This window comes from Neophocaena asiaeorientalis, unplaced genomic scaffold, assembly GCF_003031525.2.
Source record: "Neophocaena asiaeorientalis asiaeorientalis breed wild unplaced genomic scaffold, Neophocaena_asiaeorientalis_V1.1 scaffold106, whole genome shotgun sequence".
NCBI classification, from domain to species: domain Eukaryota; kingdom Metazoa; phylum Chordata; class Mammalia; order Artiodactyla; family Phocoenidae; genus Neophocaena; species Neophocaena asiaeorientalis.
Window position 1 is genome coordinate 3,570,641 of NW_020172597.1, and position 13,088 is coordinate 3,583,728.

General features: G+C 40.9%; 1 protein-coding gene across 14 annotated transcripts in view; it reads left to right on the forward strand.

Annotated features, from left to right (window-relative positions):
- Positions 1-13,088, forward strand: part of MACF1 (microtubule actin crosslinking factor 1) — a 282,110-nt gene that overhangs the window by 238,733 nt on the left and 30,289 nt on the right. For all 14 annotated transcript variants that reach the window (XM_024738722.1, XM_024738718.1, XM_024738727.1 and 11 more), the window contains 16 exons: positions 73-291; positions 1,480-1,683; positions 2,398-2,406; positions 3,339-3,570; positions 4,189-4,415; positions 5,505-5,627; positions 5,725-5,826; positions 6,648-6,749; positions 6,843-7,016; positions 7,109-7,264; positions 7,428-7,625; positions 8,273-8,401; positions 9,376-9,549; positions 11,967-12,122; positions 12,227-12,433; positions 12,572-12,691. In XM_024738722.1, the coding sequence (XP_024594490.1) occupies positions 73-291; positions 1,480-1,683; positions 2,398-2,406; positions 3,339-3,570; positions 4,189-4,415; positions 5,505-5,627; positions 5,725-5,826; positions 6,648-6,749; positions 6,843-7,016; positions 7,109-7,264; positions 7,428-7,625; positions 8,273-8,401; positions 9,376-9,549; positions 11,967-12,122; positions 12,227-12,433; positions 12,572-12,691 (2,532 nt within the window). The remainder of the gene's footprint in view (positions 1-72; positions 292-1,479; positions 1,684-2,397; positions 2,407-3,338; positions 3,571-4,188; positions 4,416-5,504; positions 5,628-5,724; positions 5,827-6,647; positions 6,750-6,842; positions 7,017-7,108; positions 7,265-7,427; positions 7,626-8,272; positions 8,402-9,375; positions 9,550-11,966; positions 12,123-12,226; positions 12,434-12,571; positions 12,692-13,088) is intronic.

Here is a 13,088-nt window from a genome sequence, read left to right on the forward strand (position 1 = left end):
TATATATACTTACATTTTTACTTTAAAGAAGGGTTCATCATGATAATAATGCTTACTTTTTTTTGTTCACAGGAAAAGACAGAGTCTCTAATACAACAGTACGAAGCCATTAGTCTGCTCAATTCAGAGCGTTACGCCCGCCTAGAACGGGCACAGGTCTTGGTGAACCAGTTTTGGGAAACATATGAGGAGCTCAGCCCCTGGATTGAGGAAACTCGGACACTAATAGCACAGTTACCTCCTCCGGCTATTGATCATGAGCAGCTCAGGCAGCAACAAGAGGAAATGAGGGTAAGGAGCATGCCGAGTTTTATTTAATCACAGAACTGAAAATGGGCTCTACAATTTATTCAAAAACAGCCTATTTATTAGTACCTACTGAGTATAAGTAAATGTTATGAAATTAATTCTTAACCAGTTAGAATTTTTTTTGCACAGTAAAAATACATATCTGAATTATTTCCTTTGTCCTTTAATATAAATCAGTTAAAGAATAAGATTATGGGGCTTCCCTGGTGGCACAGTGGTTGAGAGTCTGCCTGCCGATGCAGGGGACACAGGTTCGTGCCCCAGTCCGGGAAGATCCCACATGCCGCCGAGCGGCTGGGCCTGTGAGCCATGGCCACTGAGCCTGCGCATCCGGAGCCTGAGCTCCACAACGGGAGAGGCCACAGCAGTGAGAGGCCCGTGTACCGCAAAAAAAAAAGAGATTATGGAGATGTCAGGCACCTGGGTATTGCAGAAGTAAACAAAGCACCACGTAAAAATCAAGGGAGTTTAAAATCTTCCCAGTGACAGTGGGGTGTTACTTGGTTGTGGTTGGGTGGCCCTTTCCTTGTGGTTAGGCCCTAGCTGGAGTGAGAGCCTTCACTCAGGAGTATCAGAAAGCATTTGCTGCCTAGAGTTGAGATGAAAGGGAAATTTGTAGACACTTCAACTGATGCTGTTACCATTAAAGATAGTTTTTTTAATGTTTATTTTATTTGTGGTGTATGACTCATGTTTATTGCTATCTCTGTATTCCTGTAAGAGGAAGGATGTAAACTGGAAGTAGCCAGCAGTATAGTCAAGGAGCGGTTGGATTACCAGAAATGTTGCTGTTTGTAGCTGGTCCTGCTTAGTGTCTCCCAGTCTGGGCAGGGAGACAGACATTAAATCATGCAAACTACAGTGGAGTACAGAGAAGTATTTACAAGTACAGAAGACAGTGGAATACATTTGTATTGGAGGGTGAGAGTGAGAGACGATTTCTGGGAAGTTTCCTGGGTGGCGGAACATGTGAACTGGCTTTTGAAACTGAAGAGAATTAGAGTCAGAGTCCAAGACTTAGATTTTATTCCCTCCATAAACGGTGAGATGTTGGGACTTGCTGGGTTTTAGTAACTCAGTTTGTTCATTTGGTATGAGCTCTGATCAAAGTATTTAAACAAACTGGTATAAGAAGGCTCATTTTATTTTAATCCATATTTCTTTGCATAGCAACTAAGGGAATCCATTGCTGAACACAAACCTCATATCGATAAGCTGCTAAAGATAGGCCCTCAACTAAAGGAGTTAAACCCTGAAGAGGGGGAAATGGTGCAAGAAAAATACCAGAAAGCAGAAAATATGTATGCCCAAATTAAAGAGGAGGTGCGCCAGCGGGCCCTGGCTCTGGACGAGGCTATTTCCCAGTCAGCTCAGGTATGTGTGTGTCTTAAACTCATATAACCTTCAACTGTCCTTTAGTCTAAGCAAGAGGCTCTGTATCAGTATGCCCCTGTGCTCAGGAATGTCCAGACTAGTATGCTGGTGATACATTATCAGGAGACTGGGAGCCTTTGCATGTCTGCATTTTTATTCCAGGGAGCATTGGTTATACTGACAACTATAAGAAGGGTGAAATGCATCTTGGCTGGTATATATTGCCTGTTGATGGTTTCCTTGAAAATTTTGTATTGTGATAATCCTTTAGCAGGGATGATTTTGGGTAAATTCATCTTGAAGCAACAAATGCCTCAAGAAGTCAGATTCCTATTGGGCCTGTGGCTTTCGAGATTTAGACAGCACATTCGTTTTCCTATTCACGAGGCCACCAGCTAGCTCCTAGTTCAGAGAAAGATGCTTGACTAGGGAGAAGGTAGAGTCAAGGAGAAACAAACCACCAGCAGTGGAGTTTAAAGCATGTAACTACATACTTTCCAACTAATATATTACTGTTATGTCTGGGTAATTTATTCCTATGTTTGGTCAATATTCTTGGTTAATATTTGTACTTACTCAAGTTTTTCCCCCCCACCTTCCGTCCCATCTCTCACTCACATTGTGGAATGTGTTACTTTGTGTTGTTGCTGCCTGCTCCTGTCTTCCCCACATCGTCACATTTCATTGTTGTGTTGACCGCGCCCACCATTACAGATTACAGAGGTAAGGTACCCACCCCCTTGGGATTAGGGTGTTCTTATGAAGCTGAGAATTGAGAGGATTATTTATAAGGAAACTTCCCTTAACTTTAGTGGAATGAATTTTATTAATGCAGTTTATTATGCCAGTTTCATTTGGGGCAGAACCTAGATGTGAGGGAGTGATGGGAAGGGATTTTGTTTACCATGTTATTTCCTATAGGACATTTAACAGTTGGTAAGCGTTATTCTAATCAATGAATCCAGAGTTGGCTTTAGGGGGCAGACTTGTCTGTTTTGCTCCCTTTTGTCCCCTCTCTGCTTCATATTACAAATTAAAATTTTACAATTATAGATATGTTGTTCAAAGTACCAGAAAAGTGGAAAGGGCAGTAGTTCTCTCGGAATAAGGTTAGATTTGGCCTTCCCTAATTATCTTTCATCATTTTAGTTTCTTACTATTACACTGGTGGGTTGTCAGACTGCATGCCATGATGCTTTTAAACTCCAAGTCATGTAGCATATTGAGTTCCCCATCCATTTATACAGTTGGTGGAGGGCATCTAACTTCTTGGTCTACTCTGTTGCATGCAACTGTCATCTGAGATGTTGACACACTGACTCTCACTGATTTCATAGTCTTGTCCCTTTTTCATCACGTTAGTTGGAATTGGGGAAGTATTGTGGCAGCATTAAGGATTTGAGTTGATTTTTCGTATAGTAGGTAATAGCTTTTTGATTCTTAAACATTTACTTTTTCTGATGGGCCAGCTCTGGTGTACTATGCCCAAAACAGTTTTTTAGACAAACCCAACACTTGACAGCCATGGGGCTAGGCTGAGCATAGGTTTTATCCTAAACAGTAGTAAATTTATACACTGGCCTTAATCCCTAACGTTTACCCCAGAAGTGTGACGAAGTACTGCTGTGATGGCTAATGGTCCAATATTTGTTTAGTTCCATGATAAAATTGAGCCCATGTTGGAGACTCTGGAGAATCTTTCCTCTCGCCTGCGTATGCCACCCCTGATCCCTGCTGAAGTAGACAAGATCAGAGAGTGCATCAGTGACAACAAGAGTGCCACTGTGGAGCTGGAAAAACTGCAGCCATCCTTTGAGGCCCTGAAGCGCCGTGGAGAAGAGCTCATTGGGCGATCTCAGGGAGCTGACAAGGATCTGGCTGCAAAAGGTGCTTGATTAATCTAATCATTTTTTAAAAGTCGATAGAATAAATTCTAGGCTGTGGTTAACCTCCAGCATCCCACCAGATGTACTTCATGGAATGCAAAGGCAGTTCCCAAGTAATGAGTATTCCACGAAGTCATTTAGAATTCAGAACACATCTCCCCATTGAAATAAGGTTACAATTGGTAGTTAGATTCCCAGACCAGGAAACAAACGCTCCTTTACCCCCTAATACGAGGAAACTGCAGTACCAGTAGTGGGTAGAACATAACTACCTTTTATAACACTTTCCATGGGAAACATAGCAGGTTCAACACAGAAGACTGGAAACAGAGTTCTCATTTCAGCCCCTTTATAAGTGTCTTAGCAGTACTTTTATAGTAGATGATAACTCATTTCCAGATTACCTCTGTGATCTCTTTATGTGGGAGACCAACGTAAGTGATAAATGAGAATATAGAAATAATTAATAATAAAGCTAAGATAGAAAACTATCCTTCAGTTATACATTTTTAGAGCCTTTTAAGGATAATTTCAGTGAAAATAGAATTAGATCTAATACCTGATGAGGCTGATTTTAAGTCCTTAGAAAAGGCCTGTTCACTCTTCTGTACCCCCTCAGAAATCCAGGACAAATTGGATCAAATGGTATTCTTCTGGGAGGACATCAAAGCTCGGGCTGAAGAGCGAGAAATTAAATTCCTTGATGTCCTTGAACTAGCAGAGAAGTTCTGGTATGACATGGCAGCTCTCCTCACCACCATCAAAGACACCCAGGACATCGTCCATGACTTGGAAAGCCCTGGCATTGACCCATCCATTATCAAACAACAGGTTGAAGCCGCCGAGGTAAGAAACAAAACCCCTTCTCTCATGTGTTTGTCCTATGGGAAAGCACTGTATCCAACTATGTTGTGTTAACTGCTTAGCCAGGCTGAGTGCCTTAAAAGTTTTTTTTGTTTTTAAGCTTAATAGTATGTCTTTACACTAGAAAAAAAATACCTGCTCGTTATAGATTTTTCTTTTTTTAATGTACAAGTTTTACCACTTTGTATAGGTACGTACAACCTCCACTGGTCATGATATAGAGCAGATCCATCACACAAAAGTAATTCTGTCATCAATTTTAAACTTAATTCATATTAGTAGCATGTGCTTTAAAAATCCAGTTTTGCTTTCATTTCTGAATTTAGTCTTCTCTTTGGTGTACTTATTTCTCGAGTAAATTTATTTACTGTAGAAAAATAGAAAGTAGAAAAAATAAATTCTGGACTCATCATCCAGAAATAACAATTGTTACTTCCACATACCTTTTTCTAGCCTTTTTGGGGATCCTAGTTTTTATTAAATGCATTTCTCACCTCATTTTGTCCATTTAGGCAAGACTGTCTTGCTGTTCTATATTCTCTCTCTTATCACTCATATCTTTCTTTTACTTCAGCCATTTCCACCTCCCCACCCCTGTCATTGCCAGTCCATGAACCATGTTTTAGGATCTGGCACAGAACTGACTTTCTTTGAGATTATATAGCCTAGCATTCCTATTATGCTCATCTCCCAGCTCTTAGATATGTGACTTTTGTACTCTATTATTTTATCCTAGTTAATTTTCTTCTCTGTAATAGACTTCTGGTTGTAGATTATAATCTCTTTGGACCTTTGGTAAATTATTGAAGCTCATTGCACCTTTCTCAGACTGTTTTATGTATTTATTGTTAATATATAAAAATATATTTGATGTATATATAAGAAAAATAACCAGACTCTGAAGCTTCACTATTTAGATGAGTGAAATATTAAGAACACTGGAAGACTTGAATGAAATTGACCGTTCTGTTCAACATCTGCTGTCGATGGGGGTATAAATTACATTTGCAAAGTTTGGGAAGTTCTCTTCTGCTTTCTGTTTTGGCTTATGTTCTGTTCATTTACATGTAGACTATTAAGGAAGAGACAGATGGTCTGCATGAGGAATTGGAGTTTATTCGAATCCTTGGAGCAGATTTGATTTTTGCCTGTGGAGAAACTGAGAAGCCGGAAGTGAAGAAGAGCATTGATGAGGTGTGGAGAAGTGGACAAGGGGTTCAGACAAAACGTTACTGGACTCACACTAAGAGTGGGATTAATTGGAGAGTCTGATCCACTGTTTTTACCCTAGATGAATAATGCCTGGGAGAACTTAAACAAAACATGGAGAGAGAGACTGGAAAAGCTTGAGGATGCCATGCAAGCCGCTGTGCAGTATCAGGACACTCTTCAGGTGAGAGGCCATGAGGTGACCACCACGGAAACACAGGTTCCGTGGTCTCTGTCTCTTTTTTTTTTTTTTTCCTTTTTGCGGTACGCGGGCCTCTCACTGCCGCAGCCTCTCCCGTCGTGGACCACAGGCTCCGTACACGCAGGCCCAGGGGCCATGGCTCACGGGCCCAGCCGCTCTGCGGCACGCGGGATCTTCCCGAACTGGGGCATGAACCCGCACCCCCTGCATCAGCAGGCGGGCTCCCAACCACTGCGCCACCAGGGAAGCCCCCCGTGGTTTCTGTCATATTCTGAGTCCAGTGTGAGTTGGTCATCTTCACAGGACTGCAACATTCTCGAACCAAAGACAGGCTATTTCTTTATTTCTAGCCAAAGTTTCCCACTTGTAGCAAGAAAAGTTCTGACATCCGAATTTCTAGTCTTCTCGCCGTGTTTTTCATCATATTATCTATCGTCACAGTGGCTGTAGAGTAAAGCTGGCCTTGCTGTCAAAGTCATTGCTTGCTAGAGGTCCCAACCCAGGTTATCTCAAAGCACAGCACAGTACGGTAGCTTCAGCACATTGTGGGCTTGCTAGCTGGCCATAAGAAATAGTAGTTTATTTTGGACATTATTCCAGTCATGTTGGCTTCATCCTTAAGTCCCCATATTACTGAAATAAAGATCATTATCCCTTATTTCTGCCCCCAACCTCAGAGCACAAACAGCACAGAGTATCGATATTTTGATTTATCTCTGCTTGTATTAGCAGAGATCATGCTAATTGTCTCCCAAGTCCTCATGGTTTTGTTTTTTGACTGTTTATTTGTATGTTTATTTTAGGCTATGTTTGACTGGCTAGATAACACTGTGATTAAACTCTGCACAATGCCCCCTGTCGGCACTGACCTCAACACTGTTAAAGATCAGTTAAATGAAATGAAGGTTTGTACCTGGGAAGGGTTTTTGAAGAAGGGTTGCTTCTTTTTCATTTTTAAAGACTTGGTTTGATGTTAACATTCACTATGTCTTTGACAGGAGTTCAAAGTGGAAGTTTACCAACAGCAAATTGAGATGGAGAAGCTCAATCACCAGGGTGAACTGATGTTAAAGAAAGCTACTGATGAAACGGACAGAGACATTATACGAGAACCAATGACGGAACTTAAACACCTCTGGGAGAACCTGGGTGAGAAAATTGCTCACAGACAGGTAAGGCAAATGGTAGAGTACATAAAGTGGACTACTATCTACTGTTTTCTAATTTCCTAACAAACGTTCCCTTTAAATCATTTTCTGAGTAGCATAAGCTGGAAGGTGCTCTCTTGGCCCTTGGCCAGTTCCAGCATGCCTTAGAGGAGCTAATGAGTTGGTTGACTCACACTGAAGAGTTGCTAGATGCTCAGAGACCAATAAGTGGAGACCCAAAAGTCATTGAAGTTGAGCTCGCAAAGCACCACGTAAGTATTTTCATTTTTCATCTCTAAGCCTATTGGTTTTGAGACCAGATATTGCCATCAGAAGCTTTTTGATGTTTCTGTACCTTTTGATGTTGTGTGTACCTTAGAGAGCCAGGCTTAATGATACCTAGAGAGGTAAATTATGTTGTTCAACATTTTTTAGGTTCTGAAAAATGATGTTCTGGCCCATCAAGCCACAGTGGAAACAGTCAACAAAGCTGGCAATGAGCTTCTTGAATCTAGCGCTGGAGATGATGCCAGCAGCTTAAGGAGCCGTTTAGAAACCATGAACCAGTGCTGGGAGTCAGTGTTACAAAAAACAGAGGAGAGGGAGCAGCAGCTTCAGTCGACGCTGCAGCAGGTACATGCACTGTCCAGGTTAGGTGGGTGGCGCTGTGCACATGACACCATTCAGAAGGAAGTCCATCTAAGTCGACAAAAGAAAAGCAGTTTGGGGTAGAACCCCCTCTGCCTTGAGGGTCAGTTCTGTGCTGGACTTGTCTGGAAAGAACAACCTTTAATTGGGTCATTCTTTTTGGATTAGTTTGTGGTCCCGTCCCTCTATCTACTATTCAAAGTTCTGTGCTGGACTTGTCTGGAAAGAACAACCTTTAATTGGGTCATTCTTTTTGGATTAGTTTGTGGTCCCGTCCCTCTATCTACTATTCAAAGTTAATAGATCTTTGCTGTAACGAACCTTGTTCACAGATTGAGTTATTTTTTGGATCAAGTCAGGTCCCTCCGAATCCATATTCAACAGTACCTTACTTAGTCAGTCAATTCATCAGGTTATATCAGGCATCTCTGTTACAGTGAGGTCTGAAGGATTCTGCTCAATTCTGAAAATAGGTAAATACATTGGCCCCATAATCATCCAGCAACAGAACAGCCCTGTGTGAGAGCAGCCTAAAATTCCTCCCTCAAAGAGATTCCTCATGTGGTCATTTAGAAAGTTTACTTGTGAAACTAGAATTGACTACTGACCTTGCTAATGTCTTTTCTCAAAAGGCGCAGGGTTTCCACAGTGAAATTGAAGATTTCCTCTTGGAACTGACTAGAATGGAGACCCAACTTTCTGCATCGAAGCCCACAGGAGGACTTCCTGAAACGGCTAGGGAGCAGCTTGATACACATATGGTAACAGATTTCTTGAAATTGAGCATAAGCATCGCATTTTCAGTATCTCCTTTCCGAATTCACAGACATATATGTAGTTGGGAGTCTACAAAGTAGTGCGTTTTTACTGACAATATAGTACTTGGGGATTGCTGCTTAGGTACAGGCTTTTTTTTTTTTTTTTTTTTAAATTTTTTTTTTTTTTAACAAGTTTATTTTCTTTTTCTTTTTTTTTTATATTTTATTTATTTATTTTTGGCTGTGTTGGGTCTTCGTTTCTGTGCAAGGGCTTTCTCTAGTTGCGGCGAGCAGGGGCCACTCTTCATCGTAGGTACAGGCTTTTAACACCCTGCGATAGGCAGCGACAGGAAAGAGTGAACCAGAAATGCCCTGGGGAGCTGGCAGATTTTGAGTTAATCAGATTGACTGGCACAAGAATATTGATGTGAAGGTGAGAGCATCAAGACAAATAGTGACACAGATATGGTTGTATTTAAGAAAAAGACTGCTGGGACTTCCCTGGCGGTCCAGTGGTTAAGACTTTGTGCTTCCACTACAGAGTCCGAGGGTTCGATCCCTGGTTGGGAAACTAAGATCCCGCATGCCGCATGGAGCAGCCAAAAAACTAAAGGAAAAACCTACTTGAGGGGGGATTTAGGGAAATCCAGTAGAAGCTGACAGTATTTGCAGAAAGTGGCTGAGGACAAGGGGCAACATAATTTCTAGGCATATCCCTCAGGAAAAGGAGAAATAAATTATTGGGGGCTATTTTTGTGATCTCTGATCCTTAAAAATTCTGTTGGTGACAAAATTATTTTTATATTAAGGAAGAATGGTGGGTTTCATTTCCTAATTGTTCAGCAGTTGAATTGAATCCAAAAGAAAGGATTTTAATCAAAATGAGACCTTCCTTGGCTTTCCCAAACTGTGCTTGTAAATCTGTGTGGGTGTCTTTCAGGGAATTGGCATTACTGATCTCTTTCTTGCCCTTATAGGAACTCTATTCCCAGCTCAAAGCCAAGGAAGAGACTTACAATCAACTGCTCGACAAGGGCAGGCTCATGCTTCTCAGCCGTGATGATTCTGGATCTGGCTCAAAGACAGAACAGAGCGTAGCACTCTTGGAACAGAAGTGGCATGTGGTCAGCAGTAAGATGGAAGAAAGAAAGGTATCACCACAAAATTCAGTTTGATTACTGTTTGAGTAGTTTGCCTAATGATTACATGCAATTATCATCTAGTTTCCATGGAAGATTTTTCATTATATTGTAGCAAGCTAGCAGAACTGATACCCTCAGAACTGGCTTTGTGCTAAATCAAGCCATCTTTTCTGCCATTACATTTCTATTTTCCATCCATGTCAAATTGCATTGATGCTGATAGTTTCTGCTGATACTTGCTTTTATAATACTGCATTCCTTTTCTGCATCTACCAGTTAAGGCATTACTGCCTGTTACTGCTCAGTGATGGACTTAAAAATAGGTTTTGTTGGAGTTGGGAGGTTGGGAACAGCATGCAGGGAGTATCACTAATTATTCCTCACACGGAATTTGATGTCTAGTTACTAAAACTCAAGAGCAGTAAATTGTATGTCCTCTTCTTACTCTTCCTCAAAAAGTCAAATTCTCCTCAAACGAAAAGTGATCAGAGATCAAGGCATTTGCCCCCAAACATTGTTTTTTATGAGTACAGAGTTCTAGAATATCACTCTGCATAGAGTTTCTGTGCTGGGCAGCTGAAACGGTAAACTATGTGTCCAAATCCATTGGCCACATCCATTGAACAAGTAGTCGTTAAGCATGTATGTACCGGGCACTGTGCTAGGTGTACAGTGGAAAACAATAAAGGCATGAACTCTGTCATCATGAACTTTAATGTGCAGAAGGAAGTAAACCACATCTTCACACATATAAATGAACATTTTGAGAGAAGCATTAATTTCCTAGGGTCCCTCTAGTGTGGGGTCTGGTAACTTCGTTACATGAAGAGTGGGCAGAGGACCTGAGTGTATGGCTGTGTTCTAATTCTTGGACAGGGTCTTGTCTATAATTCCTGCTGAATGTAGAGCTAAGACTAATTAAAGAAACCAAGGTAGATTCTGGCTCAAAATCAAGTAGTTTCTAGAGGGTTTTGCCACAGTGGAACAAGTTGCCTCAAGGAATATAGTTTTGACCCTTGAACAACATGGGTTTGAACTGCGCAAGTCTGATTGTATGCAGGATTTTTTTCTTCACTAAGTATATCTACAGTACTACATGATCCCTAGTTGGTTGAATCTTTGGATTCAGAACCGTGGATGTGGAGGGCAGACTTTAAAGTTACACACGGATTTCCAGCTTCTCGGAGGATCGACACCCCTAAACCCATGTTGTTAAGGGGTCAGCTTTAGTTGGTGAATTGATCGAGCAAAGGCTAGCTGTCAATGATAGTTATTTCTGATTTTGTAAGAACATTACATTCCAGGATCGCTAAAATTATTTAAGCCCTGTTGAAGACTATATAGATAAAATGATGTGGAAAGATTTCCTGCCATGTAGGAACTTGCAATATATTTATTGCTAAGCATTTCTATGATAGATTTGAGGTAGATTTCCTTTGTCCACTGAACTTGTTTAGACTGGTCTGGTCTATGCATTTTTATAACATTCATCACAGTGTTTTTTAGGTTACAGAAGTAACCTGAAAATACCAAGAGGAAAGTAGAAAGACTACACAGCCCATTTAACAGCAATGAACATTTTTAGTGTACTTCTGGGGTTTCTTTCAGTGAATATTTTGCATATATTCATTTCTAACAACCTGTCATTATTCTACTTTGCCTGCCTAGTAGACGGGCCAGGGTCAGAGGCTATCATCCAGATGTTCGGGATAGAGGTCTCTGAGGATGGAGCTTGTAGACTGTGGAACTGGGATGTCCTCGTGGAGAGTAGCACACACCCTGAATGAGCCACTCTTTTTTGTCATTCTGATTTAGATCATAATGACTAAAAATTTACATCTATGTAAATTGTCACATTTTTGTTTGAAATATTCTGGCTTTTATTACCTTTGTTGCTGTAGCATAAGCATAAGTTTCAGACTCAGACATTTTCAAGTGCCATATTTTCTGAAAACATTTTCAAATAGAGAGCACTGCAGTGACCGTCATCTTCACAGTCAAGTGCTTTTCATTTAGTTGTTTTATGCCACAAAAAGGACATTAAAGGAAACTGAGACTTTGCCCAAAGTAGGTTGCAGATCCTGCAGCTGTCACCACTAAAGGGTCTGTTCACTTACATTTGTTGAATGGCTTGAATGCCTTTATTCCTGTTCTTTAATGTCTCAGGAAGTGGGGAATGGCAGAGAAAGCAACTTAGCTGCAAACTGTGCTCTTTCCTTTTCCAAGCACAGTTGTTTCAATTTCAAACACTAGCACTAAAATGTCCCCTTCTTTGCAAACAGGGCATGTTTGGAGGTTGATTAAATGAGGCTTCCTTCTTAGAAGTCATTTCATTTGGTGTACAATTCACGCCTTTGTCCTTAAAACTATAATTCTTGAATTTGGCACTTTTCTCTGTGTGTGTGTGTGTGTTACTTAAAATTTAGTCAAAGCTGGAAGAGGCCCTCAACCTGGCAACAGAATTCCAGAATTCCCTGCAAGAATTTATCAACTGGCTCACTCTAGCAGAGCAGAGTTTAAACATCGCTTCTCCTCCCAGCCTGATTCTAAACACCGTCCTTTCCCAGATAGAGGAGCACAAGGTAACAATGGCATTACGATGCTGCCTTCCCTTTGAAAGCGCCAATTGAAAGTGATGCTCCTTGATCTTATCTCCAGTTTAAAAAGAGCAATATTTTCCCCTCAGGTGTTTGCTAATGAAGTAAATGCTCATCGAGACCAGATCATTGAGCTGGATCAAACCGGGAATCAGTTAAAGTTCCTTAGCCAGAAACAGGACGTTGTTCTGATCAAAAATTTGCTGGTTAGCGTCCAGTCTCGATGGGAGAAGGTTGTCCAGCGATCTATTGAAAGAGGACGATTGCTGGATGATGCCAGAAAGCGGGCAAAACAAGTAAGTTATTAAAGGAAGATACTAATTTACTGGACAACCTTGGGCTGCATGTTTTGAGTCTCCGCATTGGTTCACATAACAGTGCTGTGTAGTGTGCGTATTCATTCCTGTTATAACGTATTTCTTACATAATTTTAGTTCCATGAAGCTTGGAAAAAACTGATTGACTGGCTAGAAGATGCAGAGAGTCACCTGGACTCAGAACTGGAGATATCCAACGACCCAGACAAAATTAAACTTCAGCTCTCAAAGCATAAGGTACAGCAGTTCATTGCTCTTAGGTCCTAAGCTTGGTGTTCACTGATGATTGTAGCTTGATAAAAACACAGAACTAGTCAAAAGAAAACTAATCGGTTAATGTTAAACGGCCAAGATCATAGAGCCATTTTGTATCTGGACAGTGTCTAACCATGACAATTGCTCATTTAAATAAGAGTTCAAACAAAGTGACTGTGGGAGTAACCAGCTAAAACTGTGGGCTTTTAGAAATAGTCATGCACTGCTGTATGTGGCACAGACAAAACCTTATAAATTTCTTCAGGGTAAGCTGTTGTTACTTTTAGTTCAAGAAGTAGTGACATTCATACTATTACTGGTTACCCACCTGAAAACTCGATGTCATCTGACTTTTAGCGTGGTTTTTTTTTTTTTTTTT